Source organism: Gymnoscopelus braueri (assembly GCF_963280865.1).
Source record: "Gymnoscopelus braueri genome assembly, chromosome: 10".
Classification (NCBI taxonomy): domain Eukaryota; kingdom Metazoa; phylum Chordata; class Actinopteri; order Myctophiformes; family Myctophidae; genus Gymnoscopelus; species Gymnoscopelus braueri.
The window spans coordinates 54,256,449-54,278,796 of record NC_137611.1 but is presented as its reverse complement, the minus strand read 5'-3'; the positions used below and the strand labels follow the sequence as shown (position 1 = coordinate 54,278,796).

At 40.6% G+C, this 22,348-nt stretch overlaps 1 protein-coding gene across 4 annotated transcripts in view; it reads left to right on the top strand.

Annotated features, from left to right (window-relative positions):
• The first annotated feature begins 461 nt into the window (after positions 1 to 461).
• smg7 (SMG7 nonsense mediated mRNA decay factor) overlaps positions 462 to 22,348 on the top strand; it is a 57,447-nt gene continuing 35,560 nt past the window's right edge. For all 4 annotated transcript variants that reach the window (XR_013933872.1, XM_080439594.1, XM_080439593.1 and 1 more), the window contains exons 1-8: positions 462 to 590; positions 6,309 to 6,340; positions 8,903 to 9,020; positions 9,688 to 9,820; positions 10,944 to 11,115; positions 14,578 to 14,649; positions 15,072 to 15,222; positions 21,034 to 21,169. Coding sequence is in view for 3 of the 4 variants with exons in the window: in XM_080439594.1 (XP_080295720.1) it covers positions 565 to 590; positions 6,309 to 6,340; positions 8,903 to 9,020; positions 9,688 to 9,820; positions 10,944 to 11,115; positions 14,578 to 14,649; positions 15,072 to 15,222; positions 21,034 to 21,169 (840 nt within the window). In the remaining variant the exon portion in view is untranslated. The remainder of the gene's footprint in view (positions 591 to 6,308; positions 6,341 to 8,902; positions 9,021 to 9,687; positions 9,821 to 10,943; positions 11,116 to 14,577; positions 14,650 to 15,071; positions 15,223 to 21,033; positions 21,170 to 22,348) is intronic.

The following is a 22,348-nucleotide window of genomic DNA, read 5'->3' as shown; positions in this document are numbered from 1 at the left end:
GAAAACATTTTCCACCAGATTCAGAATTAGTCGTTTTTGCCAGGTATGTTTGCACAGCTGTCCATGTTATAACCTCAATTATTTTTGCAACACACTTACATACTGCCTTGTAATATTTATTATTTATATTTTCTGTTTAGAAAATAAAACAAAATAAATAAAAAGGTATGTTTGCAGGAAGACAGAAACAACAACAATAATAATAATAATAATAATAATAATAATAATACTAACAATAATAATAATAATAATGATAATAACAATATCAATATCAATATCAATAACAATAACAATACTAATACTACTAATAATAATAATACAAAATAATAATATTAATAATAATAACAACAACAACAACAACAACAACAACAACATCAACATCAACATCAACAACAACAACAACAACAACAACAACAACAACAACAATATGTGTTCAAGGCATTAAAGTCCCCGCAGAGTGACAGACAGACAGAGAGAGGAAACAACATGGCGGCGGGGCTAGCATTAGCATTAGCATTAGCTGGCGGGTCGCTCGCCGTGTGAAACGCAACACCATCCGCCAGGATGAACCTCTGCGCCTCCTACTTACGGTACGTTACCTTTAAACACGCCAACCTCACCATGCGGCCCGTTTGAAGCCTTTCAGGGTCCGCATGTGTGTTAATTAACGGGTCGTGTTGTTGTGTTGGTCGTGGCCAGCTAGCAGAATGCTAGCCAGCTAGCTTAGCATCACGTAAACAACAAAGTCCCAGCGCTCGTATTCAGTGGTGGTAAAAGTACTCACGTGTTTATTACTTTAAGTATAAGTATCAATACTTGGAATGCAAGAGCTACTCTGTTATCAGTTAAAAGTCCCAGAATTCAAAATGTACTCGAGTAAACCAGTACAAAAGTATTGGTATCAAAATGTACTTAAAGTATCAAAAGTAGAAAGTACTCATTATGCAGAATGTACCATTGTACAAGTTTTCGAATGTGTAAAAATCTTTGGAAAATAGCAGATCTACAAGCTTACAATGCGGTGCCATGCGATGCATTGTGAGCTTGTAGATCTGCTAATTTTAAATGGCCGAAATGTCTATATATAAGCTGAAGTGATTAATGTATGTTTTGTAATAAAAATCAAAATCTACAAAGTAACTAGTAACTACATTTTTCAAATAATTGTAGTCGAATAAAATTATTTTCCTCTGAGATGTATTGGAGTAGAAGTAAAAGTACTGCCATTTGGAAATACTCCAGTCAAGTAAAACATACCTCAAAATTGTACTTATGTACAGTACTTGAGTAAATGTACTCAGTTACTTTACACCACTGCTCGTAATAATGATGAAAACATCATTAAATCATATCATTCAAATCATTTCTGATGGCAACGACGGGTGTGAGGTTCATTGTGTGTGTTTTTAATGTTGGATTCGGTGTTTATTTCATGTGTGTTTGTTGGATGTGTTGTTAGCTAACGTTAGCATGCTAATCATCTAGCTATCAGCATCTCTACGCAGATATAAAGTGTTTATCTACTGTTTATCATCAAGCAGTAGATTATTAATCTGACATTAATATGATCAACCCATTATTAATCTGATATAACATCAATCTGTTAAAAGTGGCTGTGTTTATTGATCTGAACCCGTGGATGATCTGATAAACAATGAATGTGATCATTAATGATCTGATAAACAATGAATGTGATCATTAATGATCTGATAAACAAAGAATGTGATCATTAATGATCTGATAAACAATGGATCTGTTTTTATTTAAATCTGATAAACAGTGGGTGTATTTATTAATCTGTTAAACAGTGGATTATTATTAATCTGATGTGTAGTGGCTAAATTATTCACCACCTCAATTAACCCTGTATTCTTATGGGTTTACACTGCACATCCCCGGCATTCCTCTCCAACAAAAGCTGATCTACAAAGCTTATAGATCTGCTTTTGATGTGTGTGTGTGTGTGTGTGTGTGTGTGTGTGTGTGTGTGTGTGGGGGGGGGGGTGTTCGTGGTACTGATGGTGATGATGATGGGGGCATCCTTGCAATTTCCTAAACAGTGCTTGTGTTAATCTGATAAGCAAGCAAGCAGTGACAGTCTATGGTGTGTTTATTAACGACAGTGGTTCTCAAACCTATCGTCATGTCAAGGACCCCCACATTAATATTTATTTGGCTGCGGACCCTCATCTTAAAAGATTTGGTGCCAGTTGGGGGTCCCTGGCACCAAATCCTTTTTGGATTTTTGAAAAGCTCACTTGTAGATCAGCCATTTTCAAATAACCCTATATACATCATATACGTAGGGATATATTGGTTAAACTGATTTGGATGCCATAGGGCCTAGGCTATTAATTAATTTTCCTGGACCCCCCCCCCCAATATACAACCACGGTTACACAACATTTGGGATGCTGCGTAAAAATGTAAATTAAAACAATGCAGTGATTTTCAAATGATTTTATACAGTACAAAACCAATATCTTTAACGTTGAAACTGATTTCTTATTGTTTTGTAAATACACTAATTACGAATTTGATGCCTGCAACAGAAAGTTTGTGAAGGACTGTAATGTTTTGTTTACCAGTGTGTTCATCACTGTGTCTTTGAACAACACTCAGTAAGCGTGTGGGAACTGAGGACATTAGTTGTTGTACTTTTTGAAGTGACATTCTTTCTCATTCTTATTTGATAATTGATCTATGACTTCAGTTGCTCTGAACAGTCCGTGGTCTGTCATATTTGTGTTTTCATAATGGGGCTGCTGTAACCATCAAGTATTATTGATTAGTATATCAGTATGATTCTGTCTATACTCTATTCTATTCTGTCGATTACTTTCGTTCGTACATCCGCAGGGGTTGACACTAACGGTTGCCCGACTGCCCGAAGTAAATAAAATGTTCGGGCAAATGGAGTTTGCCTTCAGGTTGACCGATGGGCAAGTGCATTCCGTCTTCATTAAATAATATTGGCTATTTATGAAGAACAATGCTACTTACTACTAAATGCTTTTATAATTAGCAGTTGCACTCATGCTGTTTTTCAAAGGGACTGTCGCCACTCAGCGTCGGGCAAGTGCCTCTGAGACCTTAGTGTCAACCCCTGATCCACTATTTTCACTATCCTAATATACAATAGAAAGTGGCGCGGCTGTGTGTGTGTTTGTGGGTCTGCGTGGATCATACGTGTCCTCATGCTCTCTCTCTCTCAATACAAACTGATGGTCACTCGCCCATGCTCTCTCCGTTCTCTTTCTCAATACAAACTGATGGTCACTCGACCATGCTTTCTCCGTCAAGAGTCAAGACAACGTTACGTTTCGCTTTCGCCTCCGCGCACCGCTGTTGCAATGAACGTCTACAGCCTACTAGACGAGAGCCCCGCGCCAGCGGCTAGACGGAAGGGTCGTGCAGCGACCCGCAACTCTAGTTTTATTACATTCTTTGAAACTTTTCGCCTATGACGTGCCCAAAATAGGAATAGACTATTAATCGATTACTTAATTGAATGACCGATTATGTCAATTATTTGTCATAATCATTTAAATCGATGAGTTTGATTAGTTAGTAGACTAATTGTTGCTCTCCTACTTCATAACACGCTGCACGTTATCAATGGTAGACGGGTGTGGATTGACTGCAGGCAGACCAGTCCAGCTGGTACTCACACTGTTCTACAGCTAATCCACACAGTTGTAACACATGCTGCTCAATGTGGCTTGACATCTGGCTGAAATAAGCACAGACTGTCTGGATGGCAGCATGCTGCTCCAAACACTGTGTGTAGCTTATTGTTACCGTGGCGTACATCTTACAGGTAGATTTGAGTCATACGTATTTTTTCGTTCTGGTTGCTCATGACATAGTTGCCGCATCAATACAAAATTAATAAATAAAATAATGCATATGATTATGCAACAACAAGGAAAATAAACAAAAAATGATTAATCAAGAAGGAGAATAGTTTGACTGTTCTTTTTCCTAGGTTATAAATATCTATTCTAAACATCTGTGCTCAAGGATCTCATTCCTACGTTATAAACAATTATTCTAAACATCTGGGTGAAATGTAAATGCCAGTGTCTTTGCCATTAGTTCAACACACAGACACTTTGTGCAAGATAGCCGTGATGCCATGCATGGGCCTGAATCTACCCCCTCAACCCCCCCACACCCCTCATACCCCGTCACAGATGCTGCCGTTTGAACTGCATTGACAATCTGGATGGTCCTTTTTTATGTAATTTGTTCAGGCTTTCTTCCCTGTATACATAGTATAGAGAGACAGGAAACGGGAGAGAGAGTAGGGGAGTGACATGCAGCAACTTCACCACCAGGCTCGGGAATTGAACCCGGCACTCTCTGTCTGGCATCAGAGCCTATGTGGTACGCACCTTAACCACTCTGCCTTCGGCGCCGGCCCCAAATCTGGATTGTCCTTCTAAAAACTATTATAAATGTTGACTGGTCAGTGGTCATGCAGCTGAATACTTGTCCTCTTTGTGTCAGTTTGAGTTTGCTCAGGCACAGACTCAGAGAAGTATACTGTGTTAGTGGATGTTGTTGATGTATTGATTTCACTTCGTAGCTTGATAGTCTGAAGTGGCATTTTAGATTCAGTGACAAACGGTGTTCCTTGTCCTGAGCCCATGTATTAATACCCATAATAGACAGAATGATGTGGGTTTTATCCACTACAGCTTCATTGTATGTGGAATAAAGAAAATGGCTGATCTACAAGCTCAACAATGTGCCACAGTGTGATGCGTTGTGAGCTTGTAGATCGGCTATTTTCGCTATCTTTGAACTTTTCTGAAAACCTTTGCCTTTTTAAGCACCAGGTTTTGAAAGTGTTGGTTATCACCCTTCTTGCCCCTTACAATTATGTGCAGAGATTTCTTCAGATTCTCTGAATCTTTTAATTATATTATGGACTGTAATCAAAATTTTGAAACCCCCAAATTCTTTGAAGTTGTGCGTTAAGAAACCTTCTCAAACCGTTGGAATACTTGCCCACACAGTTATTATCACACAGTGAATCTCACCGCATCCTTGCTTGTGAAGAATGACTGATCCTCCTTTTTAAAACACTCCTTTTACACTGAATCGTGATACTATAACCTGTTTCAATAGTTTACCTGTGGGATTTTACAAGCACCTGTTTTTGAGCATTCCACAGCTTTCACAGTCTTGTCTTGCCCCAGAATGTGGAACAGCATCAAATTCATTATAAGTGTATATTTACAAAAGATAGTTTATAAGGTAAAAAATATATTGTCTTTGTGATGTTTTCAGTTGAATATAGATAAAAAAAAAAAAAGCAAATAATTGTATTCTCATCAAAACTCATCTTTCTGGAGGCCAAAAGAGGAGCTAGTACCAGTTTCCCTGTAGACAGAAGACCCCCCCCCCCTTTTTTTGTTTATATCTTTTTATTTTTCATGCTTTTTTTGTACATAGTGGTATTTTTTCTCTGTATTTTTATGTTGATTTTTGAACTGTTTGGTTGCTACTATATATGTCTATGAAATTAATTCAAGGACCCCAACGGAAACAAGTCCGCAAGGACTTTTTTGGTCGGACCTTTTAGACAAAAGTATTATAAATGTGACTGTTGTTTTACATTCTTTTGCCTAATAAAAATGTCAATCAATCAATAAATTCTGTTTTATTTAGGTCTACATTTTACACTGTGAGTTCCAAGTCTTTCAAATGGGGGTTGTACATGATATTTTCCAAACTGTTAATGGTTACTCGGTTGTTGTTGTTGATGGTTAGAGCTGGTGTCATTGCATGATGCTCAGTGGCCTTGTGGTTAGAGTGCCTGAGACTAAGAGGTCAGGGCAGGGGCTCAGTTGGTTGAGTCATATAGAGCCAGACCGGTATTTCTGCTATTATGTGTAACAATTTTTAACCACTTTCAACCTGCTGTCCCAATTCTGGCCTTGTCATTATAGGTGAACATTTTCAAAATTTAATTTCAAACATAGCCGATCTACAAACTCACAAGCGTTCTGAAATGTCTTTCACCTATAAAGAGAAATGACATGCCAAAAACATGGATGCCGGGTTGAAAGTGGTTAAAAGGACACATCGGTCTGGTTTTAGTTACATCACTAGAAACCATATTAGTGAATCACACTTGTTGACAGTGAGAGCTGTGTGTGTCAGCTGGTTCTGATGGATTCTTCATAAAGAGAATACAGCTGATGACATTACCTCTTTTACACAGATTGATAAACCTGCAGTAGTTTGTTTCTGTGTGTACTAATCAGTCTCTCTCTTTCTATCTCTTGTGTTTACAGGCAGGCAGAGGCCCTGAAGGCAGACATGACAGGTATGTGTTCTATGACTATAATATCACTTTTGTATTGATTTCATTAGCATTTTGTTCCCTCTGTGAATGTGGTGACCCAGTACAAGTATGAACATTTCAAACCCGATGCTATGTTTATTCTAGCGGTATAGTTATTTGTATCCAACTCTTTATGAGTATTCTATTGGTACAGTGAGCTGTACCCAATTCTTTATTCTGTGGTGGTCTTTCTTTGTTGAAACTTCTGCTCAACATTTGCGTGTAGAACATCAAGGTCAGTGTCAGGTGTGGGTGTGAGGTCATTCCACAGCTTGGGAGAGAGGAGAGTCTAGGACCAGGTCAAGGTTGTCAAACTCATACTAGGTCGGGGGGCCAGACTGGGCAAATCGCAACTTTATACACGTTTGAACACATGTAGGCCTGTCACAATTATTGCATAATCGTCTAATTGAAATTATTTGAGATAACCGTTATTATTTTTGCATAATCGTTTCCATGTTGGAAAATGTTCACACATTTTCAAATATTAAAAAAAGCAGAAATAGCAGATCTACAAGCTTACAACACGTCACAAACTATTTCTGCTATTTTACATGACAAGATTATTAAATATATCAATACTTTCTTTGGATATTTAAGTTATTTGTCATATCTGCATAATTTGATTACGAAGCCTAAAAGGCAAACATAAATTGTATTTGTATTCATGTCCCAATGTTCAATGGCAAACACACAATTAAATCGTTAATCGCAATTATTTGAGTGACAATTAATCGTCAACTTAAATTAATGTAATCGTGACAGCCCTAAACATATGCTCACATGCATTTTTCTTTCCTATAGCTATAAAATGTTTCGCTTAACACTTTTTATTTTAATGAGATTACATGGCAAGCATTTTGGCCTACTCGCTCCCACTCGCTCTGTCTTGCTCTCTCTTTCACGTGCACGTGTCTGTCAGGGTTTTGTTCCATGAGAAAGTGGGTGAGACTCGAGTGGCAGCAACGGATTTAAAACAACACATACAGTACATCTTTTGAGTCAGTGTTTTGTGAAATAACAGCATAGGCTATCATTGTAAATGTCAGCTGTCAGCTCATTGTGCGCTAAGCTTTCACACTTAGCGAAGGAAAGACACACTGAATTATAGCTTGGAATCCCCATCAATGATGTCACTGGTAGGCAGGTCTCTGAACTGTCCACAACCCTCCGCTGAGACACAGTGGCCCCTTTTCCACTAAAATAACTGGTTTTAGAACGGGTTATGTTCTAGATTCTTGGAACCTTGGTACTTTCCACCCGTTTTAAGCAGAATCATTGTAAATGGGGGCGGCATAGCTGAATGGTTAGAGAGACAGCCTGTGGAGCAAGAGTCCGTAGTTGCCCCTGGTTCGATTCCAGGCTTGGCCAGCAATGTGTCGAACATGACCGGTCCTTTCACGGGGGAAATTTAATTGTCAATGACAGTTACAGTTTTTCTTTTCTTTTTGTTAATGATGATGATTTTTCACTTGCTTCTGCCATCACATCTGCATCTTCCAACCTGTAGAATAAGATACACACCCACTTAGGTTCACAGTTCAGGGCAGGAAAAAACTAGTATTTTTTGGTGCCAGTTCCGAATCAACTTTTAGGCTTCTGAACCAATTCATTGTCAGTGGAAACACTCTGAATTTCAACATTAGGCGGGAAAAAAGAAAGTAAACGTTTCAATCCTGGTGGAAAAGGCCTTTAGTGAAGGGGTGTTGTGCGCGTTAACTTGTATGTGTCCTGTTTGTTGCCCCGGCGGTGTTCCTGTCTTCTACAACCTTTCAGGAGTAGTGTTGTAGGGCTGAGGTGGGGCTGTGGTTTTGACCAGAGATGGTCTGATTGATTGGCCATGGATCGGATCGGCCCGATATGAGTGTAAGAATGTGATAGGGACATTACGATCACGGGTAAATTCACAAAAACACTGTCGTATGGAGAAGTATTATCTCTCGGTAAAACACTGTTGTATGGAGAAGTATACTCTATATGTAACACTGTGTCTGTCAGGCTGCAGCTCCTCCTTGGAGACCCTCTATGTCCCTCTCCCTCATGCTAAATTTAAATGACAACTTTATTTTCCATCCTGAATGATACGTCTAATATTATTATTGCATTGTGGCTATGTGCAATAACTGCAAGCCAATGTTCAGAGGCATTGTCAGTATTTGTCTTAATTTCTTTTTTTGGCAATAATTCAACTGTCAGCCAGTGTTTTGAGACATATTGTATTTTAATGCTACACAATAAATTATAAAAATAAATTCTACATGCATGAAATGCCCTCCCACATGATCGGGTCAGTGATCGGACTTAAGGTGATCGGTGATCGGCCCCAAAAAACCTGATCGGACCATCTCTAGTTTTGACCCGGCCTACTTACTCCACAATCTACAAAAAACTACAGTCAAACTGCCCTTGTGCAAGGCACATTGAGGCTGATCAGTGGCCAACTGTAGCTGACTGTTGTAAAGGGCAGCTCCTAACTGTTTGAATATGAAACTGCATCAATACAGACCTCCACACCTGGTGTGTGTGTGTGTGTGTGTGTGTTAGATTCTAAATTAGGGGCAGCAGAGGTGTGGACATCTCGACAGGCTCTGCAGGATCTCTACCAGAAGATGCTGGTCACTGATCTGGAGTATGCCCTGGACAAGAAAGTAGAACAAGACCTGTAAGTATCATACTACTTGTAATCAGTTACTGTAACGCAACTACTTTTGGCGGTAACTAGTAACATAACTAGTTAATTTTTACAAATCGGCAATGCCGATAGTTACTGCCATTAATTGATATTTGACGTTACTTGTAACTTTATGTGAAAATAGCAGACAACACCGGAGGATTAAAGGTTTATTTCGATCCAACTTCTACTCTCACACTAGACAGTCTGTAACCTCTCCCTCTGCTCGCTGAGGGGACGATCTCATTCCTACTTTTCTGTATCGTATCAAAAAAGGAAAGGTATTCCTGGTATGCTAGATGTCTGTAGTTCTGCAAAGGTTAATCAATGGCTTCAAACAACCTTTTAAACCAGGGTTTTAACCAGCCTGCCTGCAACATGGAGGCGTGCCCTCAGCAACATGCCCAAACCTCCCCTGGCTGTCTTATATATCAATTAAATAATACTTATTCAGCCGCCTGAACTCCTTCTGGGATTTAGTTCTCTCCCCTTCATTCTGCCGTCTCTGAAGTGATGCGGTTATCTCACTGTAGGTCTCACCATTCATGTGTGGATGTTTAATCCCAGGTGTAACCATGATAACGGTTATGTCTGTGGTTCTTTAACCCAGGTGGTACCATGCAGGATAACTGTAATAATTGTGGTTCTTTAATCCCAGGTGGAACCACGCCTTCAAGAACCAGATCACGACTCTACAGAGCCAAGCGAAGAACCGAGCCAACCCCAACCGCAGTGAGGTCCAAGCCAACCTGTCACTGTTCCTGGAGGCCGCCAGTGGATTCTACACACAGGTAGGACATACGATACCCAACCCTACTTATGTTATATTCTTTCTTTTCTTTCTTTTTCCTTTATTTATTCAGGGAAACCCATTGAGAGCAAGCTCTCTTTTTCAAGGACGCCCTGATAACAAACATTTGAATCACATTACAATGTCACAACTAATTTAACAATAAAGCAAAAAAGCAGAAGCATAAAACAACATTAAAATAATCGCAAAAGGCGGTGAATCAGACAATACAGTGAGGACATGGATAACAACAGAGATTTAAAAATCAGATGCAAATAAACAGTGTTACATGAAACAGGTACAGTCACTATGTAGTGTGTCCTCAAGAAGCACCCTGAATGTCTCTATTGAGAGTGAGACCAATCGCACCAGTTTCAGAGAGTCCTGAAGTTTGTTCCATTTGTGTGGAGCATAATACATGAATGCAGTTTTTCCATGTTCACTGCTCTTACGTGGACTGGTATATCTAATGTGTGTTTGTGAACGTGTTGAGTGACCAGTAACCTTTGGTTCCAAAAGTGAGGATAGGTATAAAGGAAGTTTACCACACAAGGCCTTATAGATAAATAAAATACAATGTTGCTCTCTACGAACTGCGAGAGATGGCCAACCCACTTTATCATATACGGTACAATACAGTGATGGGTGAGATAATCTTCACCAGTAATAAAACGTAAAGCACTGTGGTAGACTGCATCCAGTGGCTTCAGTGTGGAGAGTGAAGCATGCATATACAGTGTATCCCCATAATCGAATACAGACATTATTACAGATTGAACAATAGTCTTTCTGCTGGTAAAAGAAATATGGTATTATTTTACTTGGTCTTATGTATTCCTAGTTACTACAAGAGTTGTGTTTAGAGATTATGATATGTTGTGTGTTCCCAGTTATTACAGGAGTTATGCATGGTGTTACTGTATAATGTTATGTTATATAATGTTATGTTTTATAGTTATCACAGGAGTTATGCATGGTGTTATGTTAATAATAATAACAAGTTTTTCTAGTTTTACAGAACAAATAAAAACTACTTTATTTAGAAAGTAACTGGTTAAAAGGGTACAAAACTAAGCAAAACAAAATTGTTACGATGTTATGTAATGTAATGTTATGTATTTTAGTTATTACAGGAGTTATGCATGGTGTTCAACGTGGATCTACCGTGTCGAGTCAAGTCCTCTCAACTGGGGATCATCAGCAACAAACAGAACAACGGCTCTGCCATCGTTACCCCTCAACCCAGCTCCTGTTCCTACATCTGCCAGCACTGTCTGGTGCATCTAGGAGACATAGGTAAGATCTACTAGTACTGTCTGGTTCTTTTTTTTTTTAGTAGCCAATAATCTTTTACCCCTTTTTTCTCCCCAATTTAGTCGTTATGCAAATTGATTCCTCCCCACACACATTTCTGTGTTGTCACTGCTGTCATATCCTACTGACTCACCTCACTGCCAGTGAGGAGCCCCCACCTGGAGGATGTAGAGCCTTCGTGCTACTCCTCCCGCCCAACACTCCCCGCTGACAGGTGCCGCCCCAGGCTGGAGGAGTACGTGCAATGACATTTATCACCCTCCCCGCCCGGCTTCCCTCCCCCGAACACGGGCCAATTGTGTTTGTGTAGACGCTCGACAAAGCCGGATGCACCTCGGTGGATTCAAACCCACAACCTCCATGGTGGTGGGTAGGGACTTTACCACTGCGCCAGGAGTCATATTTAAGATCTATCATGAATCTGGTACATTTAGGACACTTTCAATTTCAAGGACCCCCAGTTTGATATGCATTAGGCTGCAGACCCCCATTTGATACAGATCTCTGTTAATTTAACTCTTGAGAGTGTCCGAATGGTCCATTTGGGTCCATTTGTACACTCTCAGAGTTACAGACCTGTATGGGTCTATTTGGACCGCTGGTGCTCCCCAGACCCCATCTTGAGAACCAGTGACCAAGGAGACATGCGTAGATAAGGACAACATAGGTTTGAACCCTGCTGCCAACCTCTTTTAATCACATAAACCCTATTCTTGGGGGGAAAATAGCTGATCTACAAGTAGTGCTGCACAATTATGGAGATCACGATTATTTATCACCAGAGCACGTGAGCAGAGCTGAGCGGGTGGAAATGCCGCTCGGCGCTCCAGGGGGCTGGTTTCACGCTCGCTATTCGCTCACGTTGACTCCCCCCGCGCTCTGCTCCCCGTCGCTCACGTTGATTTGCGCACCTCTCGCTCCATGCTCCGCTCAAACCGGGTCGCTCAACAGTAAAAAAAAGAAAATAAAGTAGAAATTCTAATGAAATCTCGGTGCGCTGTGCACTGCTGGATGTCTGTGTGTCTCTGAGTCCGTGCGACCGGGCATGCTCAAACATTCTGTGCGCGGCCCCCGTCGTGGCGGCTTGGAGCGGCAGGCGGTCCTCGCTCTGAGTAGCGCTCCAACCTTTTTATAAACCAGTTCCGCACTCACGTCAAAATCGCGTCGCTCCTCGCTCCGCTCCGCTCACATGCTCTGTTTATCACTATTATTCATTGAGTTGAACATATTCATTGAACATAATTTTGACTGCACCGTCACTTAACTCTCTCAGTGCCACGCCCCGAGATATCCCGAGTTTTTCCCGAGTACCCTCAGTGCCAGCACGAGAAATCCCGAGTTTTTACTTTTGACTGTAGTCGCGCTATTCTGTTTATTTTTCATGATCACTTTCGCTTCCTGACTCCTTCAGACTCACCCGGAGCCGGATGTAAAAAAAAAAAATTCATTTCCGGGTCACGTTGTTTTTCTCCGGTGATTTTCGGCCAGAATAGGGAAAGTCACGGTTTTTCACACGGTATAAAAAGCGAACGGAGAGGTCCACGTCTACTCTCTTTGGTCTGGGTGAAGATCAGTCATCGTAGTCGTGTATCGCATCGTAATTTAGACAATCAACGATTGTCGAAAATGTCAACATCCGGTTATGACCGGATATGACGTGAGCCTGTTTGGGAGGGGGTGAGTGAGCCAGCGAGGTCATCAATGTGTCGATTTGTTGCTCTCTACTGGTAGAACTGTATTATGGGTTTAAAAACCCAATCAGATCATTTATTTGAATGAAAAATTACAAAATTAAAAAAAAAAAAAAAACGCAAATTGCTGGCACTGGGGGAGTACTTTATGAAAATACTCTTGGCACTGAAAGAGTTAAACATAACATTGCTTTCACTTTCATTTTGTGCGACTGTACATTACTGCTAATTCATCCATGTAAATTATGTGCATTGCAGCAGTGTTAATTTTGTCTTAAAGACTAAGATTTTGATATTTAGTCGACTAAGGCTAGACTAAGACTAAACAATTTCAGAAGACTACAATAGGACTAAAACTAAATGGTATGTTATTCAAAAGACTAAGACTACATCAGAATTTGCTGTCAAAATTAACACTGCATCACAGATCAGAAAGAATACCAAGCCTTGACAATAAATGATATCAACAGAGCACTGATTTCAGTTTGTCATTGTGCTCCATTCCTGCTAATTGACACATCAATAAATGTCAATAATCAGACGATCATGTTCATTTAATTGTGGGAAGCCAAAATCATGATCATGATCAAAATTTGATTCATTCTGCAGCCCTATCTACAAGCTCTCATTGTTGTGAGCTTGTAGACCAGCTATTTCTGGTAAATGATAATTGGTGTTGAGGGGAAAAAAGGAGCAGACCTAGTACAGGACCCTGGGGGAGTCCGGTCAACTAAGTATGTAGGCTGTTAACAGCCTGTTAACTCTCATTTCAATTACATAAATAAAGGTGGGAGGCCATTAAACATGCAATGAAAACTTTTTTCTGTGAAGTGACATTATTTTTATCAGCTCAGTATGTTAATACAATACAATACTTCTCATACATAGACAGCTCCGCCTCCAACGTGGATGAGTGAGGCACATTTTTAGCTATTGATAAACGATTTCAGGACTTATGTTCAATATGATCGGGTGGTACGAATACATGGACCACAGGTCCATTTGGTTCTATCTCTGCCCTCGCGGAATTAAATTTAGATCGTGGGGGGTAGGGAGGGGGGTCGCCAAACAAAATCATAATATGGGGTCGTGGTATAAAATGGTTTGAGAACCCCTGAACTACAGTGATTTGTATTTGGTTTCCCAGCTCTTCTATTGAAATATTTACATCATGTGGTCTGGTAGGACACCTACTGGCTGAAAAGTAGTACTGCATGAACATCACAACACTGCACATCGAGCGTTCTGTCTCAACAGTATACATTTAGGTGCTTGTGTGGGTGGGACATTAAAGTTACAGATTGTATATTTAAATGCAGATTAGATTGTAACTTTAAAGCCAAATTGACTTTTTTTCTGTCGATTACTCACCCCATGGAGACTTGAATTCATGGATATGTTTTTGTTTTTGTTGCATTCCTAAGCCAATAATTTGATGACCAGCAGTGGTTCCAGTGGGAGACTCAAAGAGTCTCCTTGTGTCTCTTACCGCTATTGAGAAAAGTTATTTTTTGGGTGAACTACTCCTTTAAATGCTTCCAGCCTATTATGTATGTGTTTTGGTCTTTTGAGAGCCATTTTCTCACTGTATGTCAGTGGAACAATGATTTCAGTTCATGTTTGAAGTTTAGCTTGTCTTATTTTCTGTAAAGCTCAGCTTATAAAACATTACAAACTAATTATTGAATAATAGATACATTTTCTTAGAAATGGACTAGATAAATAATTGTAATGTTTTTGTGTGTCTTTGCAGCTCGGTATCGTAACCAGACCAGCCAGGCAGAGTCCTACTACAGACATGCTGCTCAGCTGGTTCCATCAAATGGTGAGTCTGTCATCATCTATTCTTATAGATTCCTCATCAATAATCTCTTACGGTCAATGCTTCTATATTCCTCATCAATCATCTTCATATTGTCATTATCTGAGTATCAAAGTTATTCATGTTGAAAGGGGTAGCTGGATAAAGATGGATATAATACTGGAGTAACTAGTGATAATCTTATCTAAATCTTATGAAGTAAAAGACAAATTGTTAGCATTATGTGGGGATGTCTGGCAGACCACATTTGAGGTTCTACACAATATAGTCATTTATCAGACACTCTTATCCAGAGTAATGATCATATAAATAGAGTGCAAATAAAAACTACTCGGAGACAATACACAAAATACACAATACCAGGTAATCTCAAGCCTTGAGTTTTCTGTGTGTGTGTGTGTGTGTGTGTGTGTGTGTGTTAACAGGACAACCATACAACCAGCTGGCCATCCTGGCGTCATCTAAAGGAGATCACCTGACCACTATCTTCTATTACTGTCGCAGCATCGCTGTCAAGTTCCCCTTCCCTGCTGCATCCACCAACCTGCAGAAAGCTCTATCTAAAGCTCTGGAGAGGTGCACACACACACACACACACACACACACACACACACAGGTCTAAAGGTGATAGGTTCTTGATCGTTATCTTAAACCCCCTTGCTGTTGATCACACACAGATAAAGAAGACACGTGACACACGAGATCTCTTTTACTCGTACGAGGATTGTAAACGACCATGTACCTCACTGGACACGATCCCAACTTACAATGGCGCATCCTCCCCTCTACCAAGCACTTTATTATCACAAGACAGGGGAGAGGAGGAGACAGTGGAGTGGAATTCTACTAGCTGATAAGGACTGTCAGACATATTACACATTGGTTTAATACATTGCAGGAATTCCATTAAATGAATACAAATCAAAGAAAGAACTTATATACACACATTATAATATATATCTCTGTACACAGATATTATAAACTGGTCCTAACATTCCCTCCTGTTGTTCATTTAATTAATACTTCTGAACATCACATTTCAAAATGAACATCATAACAGGATTTTTATTAATCAACCCAACAACTCAAACATTTGCCTCTTCGCTTCCAGTGGCCTTGGGACTAACTTTCTATGTCACTCTCAAATAGGGCTTGAAAGGAATACACACTCTCGTGTGGAGTGGAGCACTTGGGACAAATATCGTCATCAGTCTAAGACAACGCCGCATGTCTGCACGACCTTCTCATTGACCATACACTAATGGTCTTGCTTTGCGTCACTAACATTCTTGGAATTAATGTCATCTGAAATAAAAAAACACCACATGTCCTTTTTATCAGAAACGCAGACCCCTCCACTCGCAGCAGTCAAAAGGTCAAGAGTCCATCTATTCTGGACGGCCATTAACGACGCTGACTCAAACTCACGGTTTTGGGCCTCTGGTCATTGTAGCATTGAGGAACAGGCTACGTCTATAGTTAATTGTCTCTACACGTAACATAAGCTTTCCCACTCCAAGATGGGGAAAGAGAGACAAACCAACCTTATTGGCACGGGATTACCAGTGAGATTGTATTTTTCTTACAACCTCCAATTCTTAGTTGATCTAAACAAACACGGGGGAGTCAGCATTAATGTCTGTTGACAATTTTGTTCGTTGATCTGACCCTTCTTCACAGAGCCAGCGTGGACATAACAAAGGTTAGGCTTCCGAGTGACATACAGGCTTAACAGTGCTATTTAGGGCGTATTTCAACTGATGGTACGGTTTCATGGCAAATAGCTGCTGTTAGTTCAAAGTCATTTTCTCCCAAGGCTCACCAGCGATATTGGATTTCGAGGCATGTCACTTCTCATGACCAGTTGTGTGAAACAGATATATTTATATGTGTGCAACCATAAACATTCACATTTTAGTCTTAGCGATTTGATTAGCGTAAAAATATACCCAGCATTTAGATTTAGACGGTGAGAAACATTTTCGTCAACACTCCTCGATTTACGAGTAACTTTAATAATACAAATATATAATACACTCATAGAAATTATAAAACTCACAAAAATACCAGGGGTGCTATTCTAGGTGTAATAGGAATGGGGACGGGGATTATTTTAATGGGAGTCTTCTCCAGGTTTGGGTCTGACCGTAGCGCTATCAGCTCGGCCCCACCCGCTGCTGGCTTTAGCACTCCTATTACTTAAATGTCTGATAATGTTCGAACCAATTTACAGTGGCCTTTTGTGGATCCAAATAACACGTTTCACAGCAATTGTGTTGGTGACCAGGACTCGGAACGGACCCTCTCAGCGCAGAGTTGGTCCTGGTCCTTTGGCTTGATGATCTTTATCACGGCATGCAGATCACCAGTGCTTCAGTCCCTGTAGGGAGAGAGAAAAGACTAGACAGATAATTTGCACTTTGGACTTTATTCGCTTTTAAATAAAGTAAACCTCCAGTTTCCAGTCACTATTTTCATGTATGGCTCCACTAATGTGATGCATTATGGCTATGGCCGTTTTCACACATCTGTACTTCAATCTAGTTTTACAGTAACATCACTTTTCAAGAAGTGGAAATAATAGTCTTACATATGGCCTTTCGTTACCTTTTCATTGTCTAAAAACATGTACAAAACTGTTTAGCATAATTTTGAAAATTATAAGTGTGAAAATGCTGCTTAATTATATATTATATGTGTACCATCCCTCCTGTTTGAGATATGACCTATGGTCATGACTCAACTTCAGATCCTAAGTGTGAAATGGTCTGTGTCACTGGTGGCAGACATAACAAATAAAAACTCCCAATGTGAAGCGCGACTAGGTTCCTTTTTATCTTATCTACATAAGCGTTTCCCAGGCGTAAAAGTGCCTCTGCTAGTCTACTGTGCAGCAAAAAATAAACAAAGTAGAAAATGCATCTTGGCTATTATTGTAGAGTCAGACATTTAACATCGATGCCCTTAGCGGCCTTGGGGTTCAAAAATACCACAACGAACTTTAGTGAGATGAGGTTGAGTACATATCAAAAATTTACACAGGTTCCAGGTCTTAATGGGTTAAGAGACATTTGGAGTAAAAACCTAGAGGCCTTAATATCTTTCAGTTTGGACAAAGGACTTAGTATAATCAGGAAGGGCCAACACAGAGACCAAAATGTGTATCATCTGTCTTAACTTAACAAAAACGTCTTCTACCAACGCAATTCAAACTATATGGGGCATACTGCAGGGAGCTCTCTCTTATTCTTGGGTTTTGGTGCTTGTATCTAAGCTGCTCTTCTATCTGAATGTAAACAGTGGCCTGCTACTCTTCCCCCATACTTTCACATGTGGGAGATTCTACTACTAAATCAACACACGAGATAACGTGAGACGAAACCTGACAACGTGGCCTTAACATTTAGCTATTTCCCTTGAGAAACTGGCTGGACTATTCACAAACTCTTGCTGATACTTAAATGACTAGAAATACTTAAACAATGAGTACAGATACTTTAAAGTTCCCAAACTGAGTAAAAATACTTTAAATTTTCGTTTGGGTCAGTCCCTCCTTTTCTCTTTCTTGGCTGGACTTCACACGCACACTCACACACACACACACACGCACACGCACACAGAGCCAGGCTCACTGAATTGCTCTCACTCTCTTATTCTCTCTCTCTCTCTCTCACTCATGCATGCGAGCACACACACATACTCACACGCGCGCACACACTCACTCTCCAGTACTCAGTCTCTGTCTCTCTGTCTCTCTCTCTCTCACGCACACATGTGAACACACACACACATGCAGACAGTCAGACAGACACACCCACTCCTCTCACACACACAGTACCTGACACTCTCCAACGTAAGTGACGTCATTCCACATGCTTCAAACACACACAGTCTTTTCGGTACATGAACCTACACACATGCACGTATACAAGCACACACGCACGTCATAACCCATTTTTTCACACTACTGTTGCTACCCTACACACTTTACATATAGTACATATGTATTACACCCAAACACCACATTCACTCACATTCATGTGCACTAACGCCTGAACACACACGCACACTCTCTCTCCTTTCATGCAGGACATAATTTAATCATGTAGGTGGACTGTACTTCCATGTACTGTATTCTCATGTTCTTACTAAATAAAAGTACATTCCTCCACACACACCCATACACATACAAATTCACTCTTTCTTCCTCTTCTCTCTCACCCATTTAAACATCACTCCTTTACATGTCGTTGTGCACCACGACATGGAAATTTGAAATGTTTAAATGATTACTGCATCTATTTGGGGCATTCATACAGATCACAAAAAATGCACATTCCACTCTCTCATTTACACATCTTTTAGACAAAACAAAACATGTTCTTCTTACTACAATACTCTCTAGCTTTCGCTCTAATGCGCACAGCCTCCTAGCTTCTTCTCTTTCTCTCTTCTCTAATCATCCCAGCCTGACATATTGCATGACTCGCAAAGAGCCAGTCCGAAGAGAAGATGGCCCTTACGACCACATATACAACATGAGTTGGGGGCCCTTGTTTGGCCTTTCTCTTTCCTCGTATCATCCCATCCATGTACTGTTGTGCTTGATATACAATCAGCCACAAAATGGCCTAAACGACCACACCTAAAACATGAGTTGGGGGCCCTTGGCTGGCCTCTCTTCTTGCCCTGCTTTGGCTTATTTCCTTCGTTGGTAACATCGACTACAATCACTTGTTTCACAGGAGCACCTGTATCTTCTTTTTCCTTCTCCATATTAGCAGTCAATTACTATTATGTGGGTGAAAACTTAAATATGTGTGGTTATTATAATGTTCTGTTCAATGTGTAGAAATTATTTTAATCACTGTAAATATCTTGTTCTTATCCTAACTAAGTGTATTTCAACGTTTCTAGGCACTGCTGTATACTGGTCAAAAACTGTATCACACCCAAATATTCACCAGTTCACCACGTGTGGACTAGCCCAGGGGATCAGCTAACTTATCACATTCAAACCACACACCGTACACCCCTGAGAATGATATGGGGGTTATAAGATATATAGACTAAACATAGACAAAAGGATCTGCCCTGGAGGGTCCACTACGTGTCGACTTGCCCCAGAGGATAAATCACTAAATCCTCCGGAGGGAGCTATCAGACTCTTTATCTTTTAACTACCGTGACTCTCTCTTGAACTCACAAAACTCGTTCTCAGTATAACTCTTGCAGCTAATAAAATGCAGTGGCCCCCGCCACTACAACACAACTATAACTGTAGTTGCTTATCTATGCACAACTACAACACACTTGTCAATATTACACCTTAGTAATAACAACAATATGTCCACACAAGGACCACACTTACATGTTTCTTATAGGCGTGTGATCACGTTCAGATTTCGGCAGTCGTTCGTCGAAGAGAAGATTTCGGACTGGTGAACACCGGCCTGGTTTACACCCCAGGGCTTGCAGGACCCTCTTAGATCTCTGGCTATCGATAGACTTGCGATGCGTCCTCTTCTCCTCTTCCAAAAACGACGTAGAAATCCGACACGAAGGACCAGTGAAATGATAGGTTCTTGATCGTTATCTTAAACCCCCTTGCTGTTGATCACACACAGATAAAGAAGACACGTGACACACGAGATCTCTTTTACTCGTACGAGGATTGTAAACGACCATGTACCTCACTGGACACGATCCCAACTTACAATGGCGCATCCTCCCCTCTACCAAGCACTTTATTATCACAAGACAGGGGAGAGGAGGAGACAGTGGAGTGGAATTCTACTAGCTGATAAGGACTGTCAGACATATTACACATTGGTTTAATACATTGCAGGAATTCCATTAAATGAATACAAATCAAAGAAAGAACTTATATACACACATTATAATATATATCTCTGTACACAGATATTATAAACTGGTCCTAACAAAAGGCCTAATTATACTGGCCGCATCCACGTAGCTGCTTTGGTCCGCTAGCGCCATATGATGTGAATTTAGTCAGCAGCTCATGTCTGCTGGGACTTCCATGTGCATCCCATATTTTAACACTGCACGTCCTTTGTGCACAACAAGTACACTGACTGTACATGTGATAGAACAGAAACATGAGCCGAGGCTGTGTATTAATTGTAAGTAGGTGGGAGTGGCTTACTGTTGGTACGAGCCGAGAACGAGGGTGTCTATATCCCCTTTACAAAGCGCACGCACGCACACACACACACTCACACAGAAAACATACAGTACTCAAACATTCACAATGTTACTGTTAATGTTATAACATTTTGTTGTGTACTTACTTTCTATGAATCCATATCTGACTGTTTGTGTATGTGTGTGTGTGTGTGTGTGTGTGTGTGTGTGTGTGTTCAGTCGTGATGAGGTGAAGACTAAATGGAGTGTTTCAGATTTCATCAAGGCTTTCATTAAGTTCCACGGACACGTTTACCTGAGCAAGAGTCTGGACAAACTCAGCTTCCTGAGAGAGAAACTGGAGGAGCAGTTTCAGGTAAAAAAAAATCACACCCAGTGTGAAGTGGGCGGTGTGGTCATCACAGTGATGGAAGCTCACTTAAAAAAATAGTTTTTTTTTAAAGTGCATAGTCCTATTTATAGGTTATTAATTTCATCATGTGTCTCGCTAGCCAATCACAGTGCTGAATAGAGTCAACCAATAGAGTCAGCCAATCACAGTACAGCTAGGGGTGTACTAATGCTAGGGGTGTACTAATTATGAGCCAATCACAGTACAGCGAAGGGTGTACTAATGAGGTGTCCCAACCCCACTTATAGGGGCGGCTACACCGCCCAAAAACACTGTTTATATCCTACCAGGACCTCTTGTACTGCTGGTTTAATATCCTACTAGGACCTCTAGTACTGCTGGTTTTACATCCTACCAGGACCTCTAGTACTAAAATGCAATTTTGTCCAATCTGTATGGTTGGGCAATATGCCAAAATATTCCTATCGGCCATCGCCGGCCCAAAAATCGCCGATTGACGATATATTCGCTAGAAAAGCAATAATGCACAGCGGGTCGCGTATCAAAAATAGCAGATCTACAAGCTCACAACGCGTTGCGGACATGACGCATTGTGAGCTTGTAGATGTGCTATTTTCGGCGCAGGACCCCGTCGTACGACGGAGTATACATTCGGCTGTAACACGTGTCGGGTCAATGAAAAAACGAGATGAGATGGCATGACTGTATTTCTGCTGCCATGCCGTGCACCAATCTCACTCTCTCATTGACCAAACTTGTTTAGACAAACAAAGAATTGTAAATCACTTCCATAGGATATTCTTTTAGGACTAAGCTAAGATCACAGGCTAGGAGATGAAGTGAAGTTGAAGCAGAGAAGCCTACCTCAGTTTGCAGCAACGATGTGGCGAAACACACCCATCCAGGTTAACTTTTTTATATTCGGACAAATAATAAATCATGGATAAATCGCCGGTCTGGGCCGCCCTCCCCTGTAACTAAAGGGACTTGCAGTGCGCGTCGCGTCGCGAGTGAATTCACATTTCAAATCGCATTGATTGACTGGTGATATTAACGTAAGCTGACACAAGTTTTAATATCCAGACTTGATAGCAAAAGTTAAGAATTAAGTGCTTGATCTTGTGAGACCGGGGGAGTTACTGCGTCATCAAGCTTGCAAATGCACTGCGAGGATTTGCAGAA